The sequence below is a fragment of the Urocitellus parryii genome, chromosome 13 (assembly GCF_045843805.1).
Source record: "Urocitellus parryii isolate mUroPar1 chromosome 13, mUroPar1.hap1, whole genome shotgun sequence".
In the NCBI taxonomy this organism is placed as follows: Eukaryota; Metazoa; Chordata; class Mammalia; order Rodentia; family Sciuridae; genus Urocitellus; species Urocitellus parryii.
This window is the reverse complement of record NC_135543.1, coordinates 54,451,236-54,465,702: the sequence shown is the minus strand read 5'-3', so window position 1 is coordinate 54,465,702 and position 14,467 is coordinate 54,451,236. Positions and strand designations below refer to the sequence as shown.

Below are 14,467 nucleotides of genomic sequence, written 5' to 3'. Positions count from 1 at the left end.
ATTGACTGCCAGCCAAGAGGGTTTGAAATGAACATTGGTGGATTACCTATGTGTGGGGGATGGGATGGGGACAGAAGGAGAAAACTTCTCAAAATTATTTCATCATCACCTGTCAGTTATGGCAACAGTGCTTCTCTTCATTTATATCTACCCACTTTTGGTCTCTGTACTGGGCGCTTAGATTAGTGGGTAAAGGTTCAGGAGTGTGGGTGGTGGTCACATATGAGATGGGATCCGGGATCCTGGAGTGGGGCAATTGCAGCACGTGGGATGTTGCTGCAGTCAAGCCTTCACCCTCTGACTGTCTTCCTCTGCTTTGCAGCAGGAGGAGGTGGCGAAGCAGCTAGTGGGCAGCTGGCGCCTCCTCTGCACAAGCCTCTGCCCCAGCCCCACGGGCGAGCCCCTATCTCCACGAGTTCGCCATGATCGCCACAGGAGGCCTTCTGAGGATTTCCGCCAGAAAGCAGGATCCCCTTCGCCCCCCAAGCCAGGTCCCTAAGCGCAAGAGGAAAACCAAGAAGAGGCGCAAGAATGACGTGGTAGTGGTGAAAGGCAAGCTGAAGCTCTGCTCCATTTCCGGCCTTATCGCCCTCTGCGGGATCCTCGTGCTACTGGTGGGCATAGCCATGGCTGTGGTGGGCTACTGGCCAAAGACCAACACGGCCAATAGGGAGGGCAGTAAGCAGCTGCTGGCTGCGGGCAGTGCCAACCGCATCCTAACCACCACCGCCAACAGCAGCAGTGGCAGCAAGAACTCGTCCAGGAGTCACCATGGGACTCCGGTGGGTGTCAACTCCAGTTCCGTGGGCGTGCCCAGAAGCACGCCTCCAGCGCGGTCAGCCGCCCCTCCCGCATCCTCTTCCAAGTCGGTGGGCTTCTTCTTCCGCATCTTCTCGGGTTACCTGCACTCAGACAAGCTCAAGGTCTTTGGGCCGCTCATTATGGGCATTGGCATCTTCCTCTTCATCTGCGCCAACGCGGTACTGCACGAAAACCGAGACAAGAAGACCAAGATCATCAACCTACGTGATCTCTATTCCACCGTCATCGACGTGCACAGCCTTCGCGCCAAAGACCTGGCTGCAGCTGCAGCAGCGGCTGCAGCCGCCGCTGCCTCCTCATCGTCCTCGGCTCCCACCTCGGCGCCCCCTGGGACTGTGCCGCTCAACGGCTTCCTGAGCTACGTGCAGTCGCGGGGACTGGAGCTGAAGCCCGGGGGCTGTGGAGGTTCTGGGGACACCTTCGGGGCGGCAGCGATGCTGGCCAGGGGCTCCTGGCCCCACCCCGCGACACTGGGAGGGGGCGGCGGAAGGGTCCGGGGCGCAGCCTCCCCACCCGACTTGGCCTCATCCCCGCGCTGCCTGCGAGAGCCCCCGAGCCTGGCAGAAGCCGTGTACAGTATCTACCACGAGCGCTCCGGAGTAGCGGGCCGTCGCCGGGCCACCACCGCTGTGGCTACGGCAGCGGCCACTACCACCGCGGCCGCCAGCGGCAGCAGCAGCCCGGCGCCCTGCAGCCCACCCGAGAGTTGGGGGCGCCAGAGCACCGCCAGCTCCCTCGTGGGCTCCTCGCTGAGCGCCTTCGCGCTGCTGCCCTTACAAGGGGACCACGACAGAGACGGGGAAGCGGAGGGTGCTAGCTGCAGCTGGCAGAGGCCACCCGGGGAACGCGGCTCCCGGGAAATCCCACGGGGCGAGGTTGAACTGAGTTTGACCGACCTTCGCGGCGCGGAGGGTGGCGCGCACTGGGCGCTTGGGGAGCTGGATGAGCCCGGGGGCGCGGCGGCAGCGCACACCGCCAGGGGGCAGGGAGGACGTCTGCCCAGGACCGGCAGGTACGCGGCCTTGAGGCGCCACAGCACCAGCGGGCTCCCGGACTACCGGGCCCCGCCATCCCCCGAGCCCCCGCCCTCCCCGCGCGGTGCGGACCTGGACTCCAGCCCTCAAGACACAACCGCCATCCCCTCGCCTCCCCTGCTACAGGAGGACTCGTCCCGTGCCAGGCGGGACTCGGGGAGCTCCCAATCAGATGACCTATCCAGCAGTAATAAGGGCTACACTCCCCTGCAGGAGGCCGGCACCTCTTTGGAGTCGGTGGTGGAAGTAGTAGCCAGTAAAAGGCAAGACTGTGAAGATGCCACCGCTTTGAGTGCGGAACAATGTCCCTCAGAGAGTCCCAACCAGGAGCAACCCGCGGCCGAGCAACCTCAGCCGGTGCAGAGGCAGTTTACAAACAAGGAGAAACTCTTCATGATTTCCCAGTCTCATGCCACAGGCATTGAAGATGGAGAGCTGGAAAGCACTGGCATTTAGGGGGGAAAGAGGAGCCACAGTGGGGAAAGGAGAGAGAAGATGGAAGAAATACTCATTTGGATTAGTGCATTAACAGCTCCCCAATTCCTTTGTGGACTGGTCTGAGGAAATCATCCAATATCCAAAGAGCTGCAGAATGTTATTCTTGAATTGCATTCACAAGATTCTTGTAGATAACTCCAAGCAATTTTTTTTTTTAAAGCTAACTAGTCTTTTTATGTCCGATGGTGATTGTATGTTTCATGAAAACCAAATGTATTAAAAGGTCAGCAATCTAGTTCATTAGATAAAATTCTCTTAATTTTCTTAGGATCAAGATAATATATTTTTTACAGTAACTGTGCACTTTACTCCAGTTTTTGTTTGTTTTGTTTTGTTTTGTTTTTGACCCCTAATTTCCCTAACCCTTGTATTTTGGGGCTGGTTTTGTGGATTGCTGCTTGTGAATGACAAGCTTCCTGCCCCCCTCTCTTTGTGGAGCTTTGAAGGGTTGATTTGTTTCAGTTTTCTTAGAATTAATCTTTCTAAATGAATTCAAAGCCCAAAGTATAAGTAATTCAGGAAAGAGCACTCTCTTAGCCCCTCCCACTCTGCTCATGCAACTGTCCAAAGGCCTCTTTATTTTTTAAAAAGGGTATTTGCATTTTTATACTAGGGTATGTTGCAGAGACTAGAGTGATCCAGGAATTAGATGGACTGTGAGGTCACAATATCAAGTACACCATGCTTTATTGAGTATTATCACTCCTGTATTGAAAATAGTGTCAATATTTAAAGGCTTTTTTTTTAATAAAAGAAGTTTCCAAACAAACAGTTAAACATAAGATCGCTTCATTTTCCCTGGGAACTAATACTGCTTCTAAAACACAGTAAACATTTAACAGTTTATCTGATGAATCTAAAATAATTTGCTATGACATTGCTACTTTGACTGTAGTTATCTTCCCCCCAAATATGAGTGAAAGTATGAGGACATCATAATAGTTTTCTGGTATATTTTTAACTTTTAAAAACATAGGACAGTACTAAACAGTTGGGAGTTCCTCTCTTGAGTAGAATGAACCAATGAATAAATAGCACTTTTCTATGATACTTTAAGTTAACCTCAAAGTATTAATTTATAGAGGACCAGGTTCTGTATTCCCTTCCCATCTTCTTGGATTTCATCATTTGATTTTGTTTTTTTAGTTTTTGGTCTTGAATCCATGACCCACATAGGCAAAAAGGTAGTGTTTCAGTACTTAACAGATTATTTACATTTGGTGTTATTAAAAGTCAGCTAGTTAATGTTCAAGAACAGGAAAGACAAATAATTACAATTCCATTGCCTCTTCCTTTGAGTGTTACCTGAGGAGTTTGGGAATTGCTTTCTTTTTGGCCATTCAGATACAAGTTCTTTACACAGAGGAGACTATTTCTGCAGAAGACTAAAATACTGATTTCAAAGGAAAACCAGTATAAGATGTGGTCATGTTGGTTTTGGTGCAGAAAGCAGCTGGTCCTGCAGAAAGATTGTATATTCAGGATTGATAGTGGATCCCAGCTCTTGGCATTTGCTATTTTTTTTTTTTTTTTTTTTGGAACATGGCACAGATGCTGGGTCTTCAGCATCTGATCTGTAAAATGAAAACAACTTGACATACCTTTTAGAGCTTTGGGGAGGAGATAACAAGGCAGGAGAGGGATTATACATGAAGAGCCTATTAGACTACTGGCCCAGAGTATGTATGCAAGAAATGGTGGCTTTTGTAACCATTACTACCGTTATAATACATTGTCTGAATGCATGCTGTAGAATAATGAGATTGGACTTCATTGAAATCTGGAATAGCCACTCATTCTCCAATAATCTTAAACAAATCACTTAATCCCTCTGGGCCCTGGAGGATAATATAATCTCTATGATCCCCTTCAGCTCTAAAAGCGTTACTTAAATTCAGAGTATTGGTTTTATCCTGGATACAATCGTATCATATTTGTGCACAAGACTTAGCGAAGAGTGAATATAATTCTTCATAAACTTCCACTTATGTAACAGTCTGTAATGATTTTTTTAAAATCTGATTTGTTACCAATTTGGATCTACATTAGGTTAATAACACACTTAAAGGCTCTGGGTTAACTTATTGAGCTCTCTATGGCACAAAAGTGAGTTTACACTATCCAGAGTGACAAGCAAGACTAACAAGACCTTCAGGTAGGGTTAAATTTCAACAGTTCCAATTGTATTAATGCACTTCACACACACACACAAAAAGCCAAATTTCACTATGTTTTCTCCATTGTACTGAAAGTGTGTTATTTAAAAGGAAAAAATGGTTCTGGTGTTCTACAATTCTAATCCAGTTCTCAGAAAATACATTATAATGATATTTATCAAATAATAAAGCCATCATTTCTTAGCTTAACTAAACAGGGGTGAGAAGAATAAGATTTATTCTTTATCCCTTACAAACTTTAGAAAATTCAGACTAAACAACTCATTATACTTAGTAATACTGATTGAGTAGTTATATTAGTCAGATAAAATAAACATGTGGCTTCTGTTGATCTCACACATCTGAGTGTTTTCTGAAATTAAATATTTTCAGCAAATTAAATGACTTTAAAATCAAATCATTTCTATCTTTTAAAAAAATTTTTGGGGGGAGCAGTTGTAGAGGGACAGCATGCCTTTATTTTATTTTATTTTATTTATTTTTGTATGCAGTGCTAAGGATCAAACCCAGTGCCTCACCCATGCTAGGTGATCGCTCTGCCACTGAGCCACAGCCTCAGCCCCAAGTCATATCTATCTTAACCATTGTGCAGTTTAACCAGTTTTTTTCCCCCACCAGATTTTTTTTTTTTGCTTGAAGATAAAAAAAGGATTAGTTCAATTCTCCAAATTTTGGGAGACATCTGGGATATCATCAGACTTCAGGATGAATTCTTTGCAATGATAACTGTGAAAATTCATAGTATTAACTTGCATAGGAGCAAAACTCTTTTGCAATAATAGAGCTAATTGTTATTCAATATTTACTGTGGTCTAAGTACTGTTCTACCAGCTTGACATATATTATATCAGTTAATCCTCATAACAACTTTATTGAAGTAGGATTGGTATTATCCCCACTTTACAGAGAAAGATAGTGAGGTCAGAGGGATGGAGTATTTACCCATGATTACACAACTGGTAAAGGGAGCAAGGATTTTGAGAGTTTTGACCATTGTATGAACATGCTGGAAAATAAAATTAGCATTTTTATAGACCATTAAAATACTTCATACCTCATTGGATTTCTACTGAATCCCTTTCCGGAACAATTTTTAGACATGCAGAGCAATGGTAGAATTACAGTAAGAGGTAAAGTTGGTGTTTTTGTTTTAGTCTTTGGACCAACAAAAGACTTTTTTGGTTTTTTTCCTAAGGGACTTGGCAGACTTTTTGGACCTAATCAATAAAAGGGCATATTTGGAGGGAACTTAGAATCCCCCACCTTGTACTTACAACCACATGTGGTATGATTCAGAGGCAACAAGCAGTGGCAGGCCTCAGATGCTGAAATAATCATGGAAACTGGCAACAATCCCCCCCACCCAATTTCTATCATGTTCAGGGATGATCAGGGGCATGTTACTTGCCCTTTCTGTATCTCAGTTTTCCTTTCCATACAATAAGAATAGGAATGGTATACCACAGGACTGGATGCAGATTAAATTAATGCATTTCTCTGTAAAGTGCTTATAACAGGCTTGGGACATAGTGTTATAAAAGTTTCATTTATTTTATTTCAAATAGAATCAGCTGCTAAATAGAATTATTTCATCCATCCTTCCTTTTTATTAACAATCACTTTAGGTTTAAAAGCTTAATATGTAAGGCAACATAGCATAGTGGCTCGAGTATGACTTAGAGAGCTTCCAAAACACTGAGTTTTGACATCTATTAAGTGGAAGTAACAAATGGCATTTGACTTATAGAATTAATTGTTCAAATGAGGGTTAAATAAATTAATATGTTCAAAGCACTTAGAACAAGTTCTGGCACACACACAAAGTCTAGTAAATATTAACCAGTAAGGCAAAATAATTAAGGAAATGTAAATATTAGACTAAATTCATTATTCAGTTATTACAGACACAACCTTAACTTTACTGTTCTGAAACATCTCAATAACTTAGGTGTACCAGAAAATAAAATAGAACTTAAAAACTGAAAACTTGTACTTCTGCAACAGTCCCTGGTAGAAAGAACATAAAACAAATAAGAACTAGACACATGCTCCTGTGGTTCATGACCATGGTATTGTATGACAATGAATGAGTATTCAAATTGCTCATGTGACTGCATTTTGTTTAGGATTAGACCATTTCCATTTACTGAAGCTGGTCACATCAGAAGGGTCAGCAAGCCCCTGAGGTCCCAGTCCTTGTCTGTCAAAAAGTCCCAGAGGAAAGATCAGGAGTTTTGTTTTGTTTTGTTTTGGTACCAGGGATTGAACCCAGGGGCGCTTAGCCACTGAGCCACATCCTCAACCCTTTCTATTTTTTATTTACAGACAGAGTCTTACTAAGTTGCTTAAGGTCTCACTAAGTTACTGAGCTAGCTTTGAACTTGTGATCCTCCTGCCTAAGCCTCCAGAGTCAATGGGATTACAAGGAACTCCTTTGAGTTATTTAAGTTGTCTTGAAAAAAGTATTTCCTGTTAATTGTCTCTTCACTCATTTTGAATTTATCATAAAAATGCAGTTTTGAATATGTTTTGCGGGGAGTTAGAGAATTTAAAAAATTTCAAACAATATATTATTAGTGCAAACTAAGTAAAAGGATTTGTATTTTATTAAAACAGTATTTTTGCCAAGATATAAAAATTTGTTTTATAGTCATGCAATTTATAAATAAGATCTTCTTGTATTAGGTTGCAGTTTAAGGTGAATGCTTTCCTCATTCATAACAAAGAAAGAATAGGAGTGACATAGATGGAGCTGGATTTTGAGAGACTCAGACTTTTCTTTTAATTTTGTTGGGGGGAGGCTAAAAAGTCTTTGGATGAATATTTGAATATTCAGAATAAGTTTTTTTCATGAGTAACTTTGAAAGTCATTCTAAGACTTTTTTTTTTTCTTCTTTCCAGGGAAACCATCTTTGAGGTTTTTTTCTTCAAAAAGGAATGAGTTTCTTTAAGTGGATATGAAAATTATGTTTTTTCTATTAAGCCACCACAAGTTGGGAAGCCCCACTTTAGTCAAACAGCTGCCTGCCACTCTCCAAATTGCTTTTTCTCTGTGTGCCATTTGTCTGTGATGTTTACAAAGCACTGGGCTACTGTTGGGTCCAGCTGGCTTGAACCACAGTAGGGTTATATATCAATGCCCAGAGTTTTTAGCTCATATCTCAGAGCAAGAGGCCACTTAGGGCTTCTACTATCTGAAAATATATTGTTATTCAACTTTAAGTTGGCTCTCACCCTTGCCCTTTCAATAATGCCAGCTCAGATGTAGTCCTGCATGACAAACAGAATGTTTGTTATCTCATTACTAAGATAATATATTGAGGTCAAAAGACTAAAAAAGCTCACATAGATACACACCTGGGCTATCACTAAGACTGCCTGTCTCCCTAACCTGTGCTTCAGATCCTACCTTTGACCAAGTGCTAGCAAGAGCAGGAGGCTGGCTGTGGATAACAAGAGAAGACAGGAGGAGGCAGACCCAGGGTGGAAGGAAAAGAGAATCCTATGAAAGATAAAACAGATAAAGTCATGCTAGAATCTCTAGGAACTTTTTCTTGGTCTTATGAAAGAGCACATGGTTACTCTTGTTTGTGGATCATTTTGTATCTAGACAAGAGTCTTAAGATGACAAATTATAATAGCTTTTACTCCTCAGAAAATACTCTTTCAGCAAATGCATGGCTAGACATAAATTTGTATATTTTTCAATATTTAATAAATTGTGTTATTGTCAATTCTCTTGATACTACTAGGTACTAATGGTCTAATAATGTTTAATGATTGAAAGGAAATCTATGGGCAAATTTACAATTGTTTTTAAGTTGAGAAACTCAATTATCTTTCTATACTTTCAAAGGAAGAAAATCCAAAGTTATTATTAACTGATGCATTAGGTCAGTTGGAGCCAACCAGGTCAAAAAAGTTACTTTGGCTCAGTGTAGGATTTGTAAAACTGTTTTGTTTTATGTGTGTACTTGCATTACCATTTCATTTTGTAAAGATCTAACTTAAAAGAAAATAACTTCACCTGTAGGGGTAAGTGGCTGTGGCCCAAGCTGCTTCCCTCTTGGTGGAATATACAAATCGTTTTCAGATCAGCTCAAGATGTATTCCAAACTGCTTATCATGTGTCAAGTAGGCGCTGTGCTTTCGGTACAAAGGAGGAAAATATGAACAATAGCATCTCCACCTGCAGGCATTTGCAGTAGAGTTGTTTTTTGAGACAACACATCACCAATAATTTCAGTACAGTGTAAGTTACACATTGCAAGAATCACGTGCCTTCATGCTACATCCTGAGAAATGAAGAAATGTCAGGTAGGTACAGAAAGGTGGGCAAGGAGTATTGGCATGAATATTTGCAAAAGGCAAACTCAATGCAGCATTCTAGATTTTCACAAACTAACTTAGATTGGACTTTCCTCTGGTGTCCCCACAGGAGCTGAGTGAGGTTTTTATTTTGAGAAGAACAGATCAAAATTATATATTTCTATATCTACAGATATAGAAAAATAAATATCTTTTTATATATAGTAGAAGCATATTTGAAATTAAGATTAAAGTGACAAAGGCTTTAAAATACTCATATTCCCTGCATTTAGATATTTAATTATTCCCCATTTAGGACTGACTTCTACTAACAGGTCTTCCCAACTAAGAAGTATCAGTACATGGGACTAACAAACCACATTCATATTGGAACTAAGCTATCTTTATGAGAAAGAATGATTTTGGTTGAATTACATATTGCTTGAAAAATAACATTTAATTTAAAACTCCAAGTTCTGGAAATTAGGTCTTTATATGGGCATATAAAGAGATATAACTTGAAAGAAGAATTTGTCACTTGGCAATGTTTTGTGTACAGTTCCTGGATGGTGGGTAATACTGTGTTCATCCTTGTGAAGTGAACATTAGAGAAAATATAAACTTGGGGCCTATTTTATCTGGCTACAAGTCATTTTTCATAATCTAGTTGAGATAACTGAATGTATTTCTATAGATTCCTCTACTGATTTGAAACATCACTTATGTCGCAGAAAAAATAACTTATTTTTGTTAATAGCAAGCATTTCATTCTTATTTTTCCTCACATATGTGTTCAGAGCAAAAGGAAAAATTACTCAAGACCCAGATATCATGTTGCAAATGAATTTTCTTTGTGGACTGGTACCAAAAGTCTATGCCCTTTGATTTCTAAAGAGCCAGTCAACTGGGGAATCCCTGAAAACAAATTTGGCCAAAATAATGCAGTATAAATGCAGCTTTGTTTACTTACAAATCTGCAAAGAAAAACATATAAGCAAAAAATGCTTTTCAAGAGAAATATTCTATTAAAGCAAGAGATTATATTGGTTTGTTTGAATTCCCTACATAATTACTTGATTCTTCAAAATCTTTTTAGACTTTTAGTGCATACATAATCAAGGCAAAAGTATAAGATGTATTTATTCTTTTTTTCTAATCCACGTAAGTAAGAATTTTGCAAAAGTACTTTATATTACAGTAATGTAATGTAAATTGGATGTTCCCAATTGAAGTTTTATTGCCAGAGTGACTAATAAATCTTTCCTAGAGATATAGTTATTGGTAAGAGGTTTAAAATTTGGAAATGCTGGTAGATAAAGTGCTGGATAGATATGGTGAAATAAATGATGTCTTAAAGCAAATAGGATCCTTGATAAAAAGCAAGAAAATTCAAAGGATGAATCTGGTGACCTAAATGCTAATCCTTCTGCTTATGTAACCACACAGCTTGGTGTGTTTGGAACACTAAATATGACTTCCTTGCTTGTTTATTTGATTGTATAATTTCTTCCATTTGTATTCCTAATTTCATTTCAGCTTCATGCCTGAGAACATTTATTGATTTATGAGTCTTGCTTGGGATTACTACTTTAGGGAAAAATGAATGCATTAATAACAATAATAATAATAACAATAGGCTTATTGGAGACCAAAAAGTAATTTGAGCAAATCACTAATAATATAGTAATTGTTTGTTCCCCAATTTTTTAAGATATCTTCTAGTGTAGAGAACAAATTGACTGATATCTTTTTGAATCATGCTGCTGAAAAGTCAAAACACAGTTAAATTATATGCTCACAACTTCCCCATTCCTATATCCCACGGATGTTGGGCAGTAGAAACTTTATTCTATTATACAGTATATTCTGACTAAGTCAGAGATATGGTGGTGAATACTTTCTGAGATTTCTTTCATTATTACACAAATGAAAATGAAATTTAATAATGCTCTAACTGCCTGATAAAAAATGCCATCTTTAATTAAGTCAATGGCAATTAAACATAACACTTACCAATAATTTGAGCAGAGCATCTGGCCAGGCTGGAAGAATGAATCATGTTCAATGGAAGCTTCAAATCATAGCAAATAAATAAATAAAATGAAAAGAAAAAAAATCACTTCAGGCATGATCAAGGTCATGAGTAAAAATATCCAAGTTGTTGTGTGGCAACTCCTAATGCAGCATAATTTTAGAAAATTATTTAGTGATTGTATAAATGTGACATGCCTGAAAAAATGCTAATTAAACTGGTTTACACAATGGTTGAGATGTATAATTATTTAGCCATGCTCCCACAGTCATTTGAAAAGAAATTGTAAATTCCAGTTCTAAAAGTCTGTTTTGGATTATAAACACTGGAGCTGAGGGTTTTATGTAGACTTTTCTCTCCATTGAAAATTATGATATCTGGGCAGTGTCACAGGGGGTGCTTCACTCTTCTCTGACTTCACTGACACAGTTCAGGAAGAGCAACCTCAACAGTAATGATCCACATCCTCTGGTCTTTGCCCAACATCTTTCAGCACACAGAAATAAGATATAAGATTGACCTCCAAATGAATAATTCAGTCATTGTAACTTTTGATTCATAAACTCTCCTTACAACCTTAATGGGAGCTGATGGAGTAAATGGTTGCAAAGATGAACCACAATGCCCTGTTAAAATCCAGAACATTTTAACCATAATGTCTAAAACTAATGAATGCCTGAGATTGATTTCCAGATCCTGGCTTGGAATTGTCAGCTTGGGAATCTACAAGTTGAAATGTTGAAATGAAAATGAGGATGGATGATAGAAGCACTGGTAGAACCACTTCCTGGGATTTCAGTTGCAAAACTTATGAACTGAAGGAGATCCCAGAGTCGTGCTTGGTGTGTGTGCACACATATGTGCATCAATGAATGACCCATTGAAGCATAAAACAGACTATCCTTGAAATTTACTGCTTTATTCCAAGGTCCGTAAACAAGACAAAACAAAAAAAAATTGCTTTTGCAAATAAATCACATAGCATAGTAACAAAACCCTCCCTTCAAGCAGATAGTAGGACTGATAAGCCTTGGGTGACATAGGTCTTATGGCAAAATTAAGAAAATCAACAAATTCCAAATTATAATTTCTGCCTAGAATTCTGCCCTAGCCCAGGCTTGAGAATTAACTTGATTGTATTTATATTACCAAAGCAACTACATGAGACTCAATGACCACTTTCATGGTCAGTTTTTATATTTTATTTCGGTTTTTATATCAAATGGTTTATCTTCTCATTACGCCTACGATAGTCAATATTATGACCAAGAGTGAAAACCTATGTTCCGTTATTCTGGCCCTTGCCACAAAGACTTCATAAGGCTAGAAAAAGGCCCTGCAAAATCAAGTGAACAAAACCAATGTCAATTTCACAGGCATTGGAATTGATTTCAAACTAATTTTTCATAATTAAATTAAAATAAACTAGGAATAATTTATTATGCAACTGAGTTGCTTAATTTGAATATATGTGATCTCCTCCTTCCTACTCTAATTAGCAAGTTCAGAGATGGTCAAAATAATTTTGAAAGAGCTTAGGTTTGTTCTAATGCCAGTTGAGGATATTTTTATTGGGGGATTTGCTATGAAGAGTGTTCAAAGAACTCCAAGTTTAATAGCAAAAACATTGATTTGTGGAGGTTTCATACACTTGATGTGAACTAGATTTTTTCTCTGCTTTTTAGTCTTCATAGAACAGGTCTGTGAATTTCTGTTTGACTTTCAAAGCAGAATGTACTTCTTATTCACAAAATAAGCAAAAAAACAGCTATAGCAATAAAATTTTTATCTGATCACAACCACATTATGCCTAGGGAAGTTCATTTAAATGGTATCGTTAATTTTCCCATCAGTTTTGGTTTTTCTTCTTACCACAATAAAAAGCTCAAGACTGGATCTAATTGATATAAGGTGATGGGACTTTTTCAACTGTCAAAAGAACAATCAGTTAACCTAGTTTAAAAACAACAACAACAACAATTTACCCTGCTGTATCCTTGCTGAACTCCTGCACTGATCATGATCTTATCTTCCTTAACTGTGTGTTGCTGTGTTAGGGCTCTAGTGAGCAACACAAAACCATTTTAGGATGAGGACTATTTAAAATATATTAACACCCATTTTCAGGCAGCTTTGTGTAAAATCACTTTCGTATGCTTTTATTCCCCAGATGACTCAGATCTATCTTCACATTTTTATGTTTAGTGTTTGTTCTAAAATTTTAGATTTCCCTACATCTTGCGCCCCCTACTGCTGAGTAGGAGTGTAAACTCCTTAACATAGGCCCTGTTTCAATAGATAATCTGCTTTTTCTGTATAATGAATGCCCACCCTTGCTGCCCCACAACCCTTGCCAAGATGTGATTTAGATAATACATTTCCTTCCCATCACCATCATTCTCATCAATAGCATAAGGTCACTACTCGGGTCGCAACCTGAAAATAAAACAAATGCCTGTCACAAGACTCACTGGCAAATTTTCTTAACTAAAAGCACTAATGCCAGCCACACCTCCTTTTATTTGTCCATTTTTTTTTTTTTTAGCAAACACATACCATAAAACTTCTAATTTTCAGACCTCGGATTTAAGAATGGAGGTATTAAAAGAATGTATTTCCTGACCTTGAAATAAATGTATTCTGGAGGATATATAGAGAACACAGATATGTAAATACATACTTTTAGTATGTGACATTTTATAGAGAACATAGTTGCTTAGAATGTGCATTTTCAACTTTGAGCTAGTCCTAAAAATTTTTTCACCTGCAAAATTAAATAATGCGTACACCTAACTCAGAAGGTTTCTGTGAGAAATAAATGGTATAAGGAAGATAAGGCCCTGTGTCTGGCATATGGTAAATCCTCTGGCATATGGCTATTATTACTGCTAGTCAATAAGGACATTATAATCATCATTAATTATCTAGGTGTCCTGGTCTAGGCACTCATCTCTTAATCACTCACTACTCAGAAATTTCTTCATCTAGTTTGATATGGCATTTAAAGTCAGCCAGATTCACTCAGAAAGCAGAATCACTAAGAGTAATGGGACAAGGAATTTTATACAGCAATGAGATCATGAATGGTTGTAGGAAGAATTGAGGTAAGAGAAGGTGCAGGAAGGCATTTGGCATTTCAACCTGAGAAGCTATGTGCAGACACCAAAATGGAATTGCCAGTTGAAGACTCATGGGGCCACTGCCAGAAGTTGTGCCGGCACTGAGTATAAGGAGATAGTCCTGGACTGTTTTTGGTCTGGTCACCAGTCTGAAGCAGGTCTGGATGAGGAGGCAAGGAGGGCAAAAATAAGCCAGTCTCACCAGCACCTTGCTGTCTGCTACATCCTCATCCAACACAAAAACCGCCCAAGGATAATACCCGCCATCTTACTTCCACCTTCTGCTGGTTGGTCTTTGGGCCAACTCTAAGCCAAAATTATCCAAGACAACATATTCTGAGAAAATAGGTCCAGCCGAACCAAGCAGAAACATTTTTAAAAAGCACCAGAGTCCATCTGTTGTCAACTTGTCACCCATATACACCTCTTTAGCCATATTTAATTTCCAAATAAAGACCTAGCAATGAACATCAAGCT

The 14,467-nt window shown here is 39.3% G+C and overlaps 1 protein-coding gene across 1 annotated transcript; it reads left to right on the top strand.

Annotated features, from left to right (window-relative positions):
- The first annotated feature begins 422 nt into the window (after positions 1-422).
- Tmem200c (transmembrane protein 200C) lies at positions 423-2,312 on the top strand. The gene has a single exon (XM_026394504.2). The coding sequence runs from the start codon at positions 423-425 to the stop codon at positions 2,310-2,312; it is 1,890 nt and encodes a 629-aa protein (XP_026250289.2).
- Positions 2,313-14,467: the final 12,155 nt, after the last annotated feature.

What these genes read in the sequence shown, in the direction of transcription:
- Tmem200c (XM_026394504.2), top strand. Translation starts at nt 423, where the DNA reads ATGATCGCCACAGGAGGCCTTCTGAGGATTTCCGCCAGAAAGCAGGAT.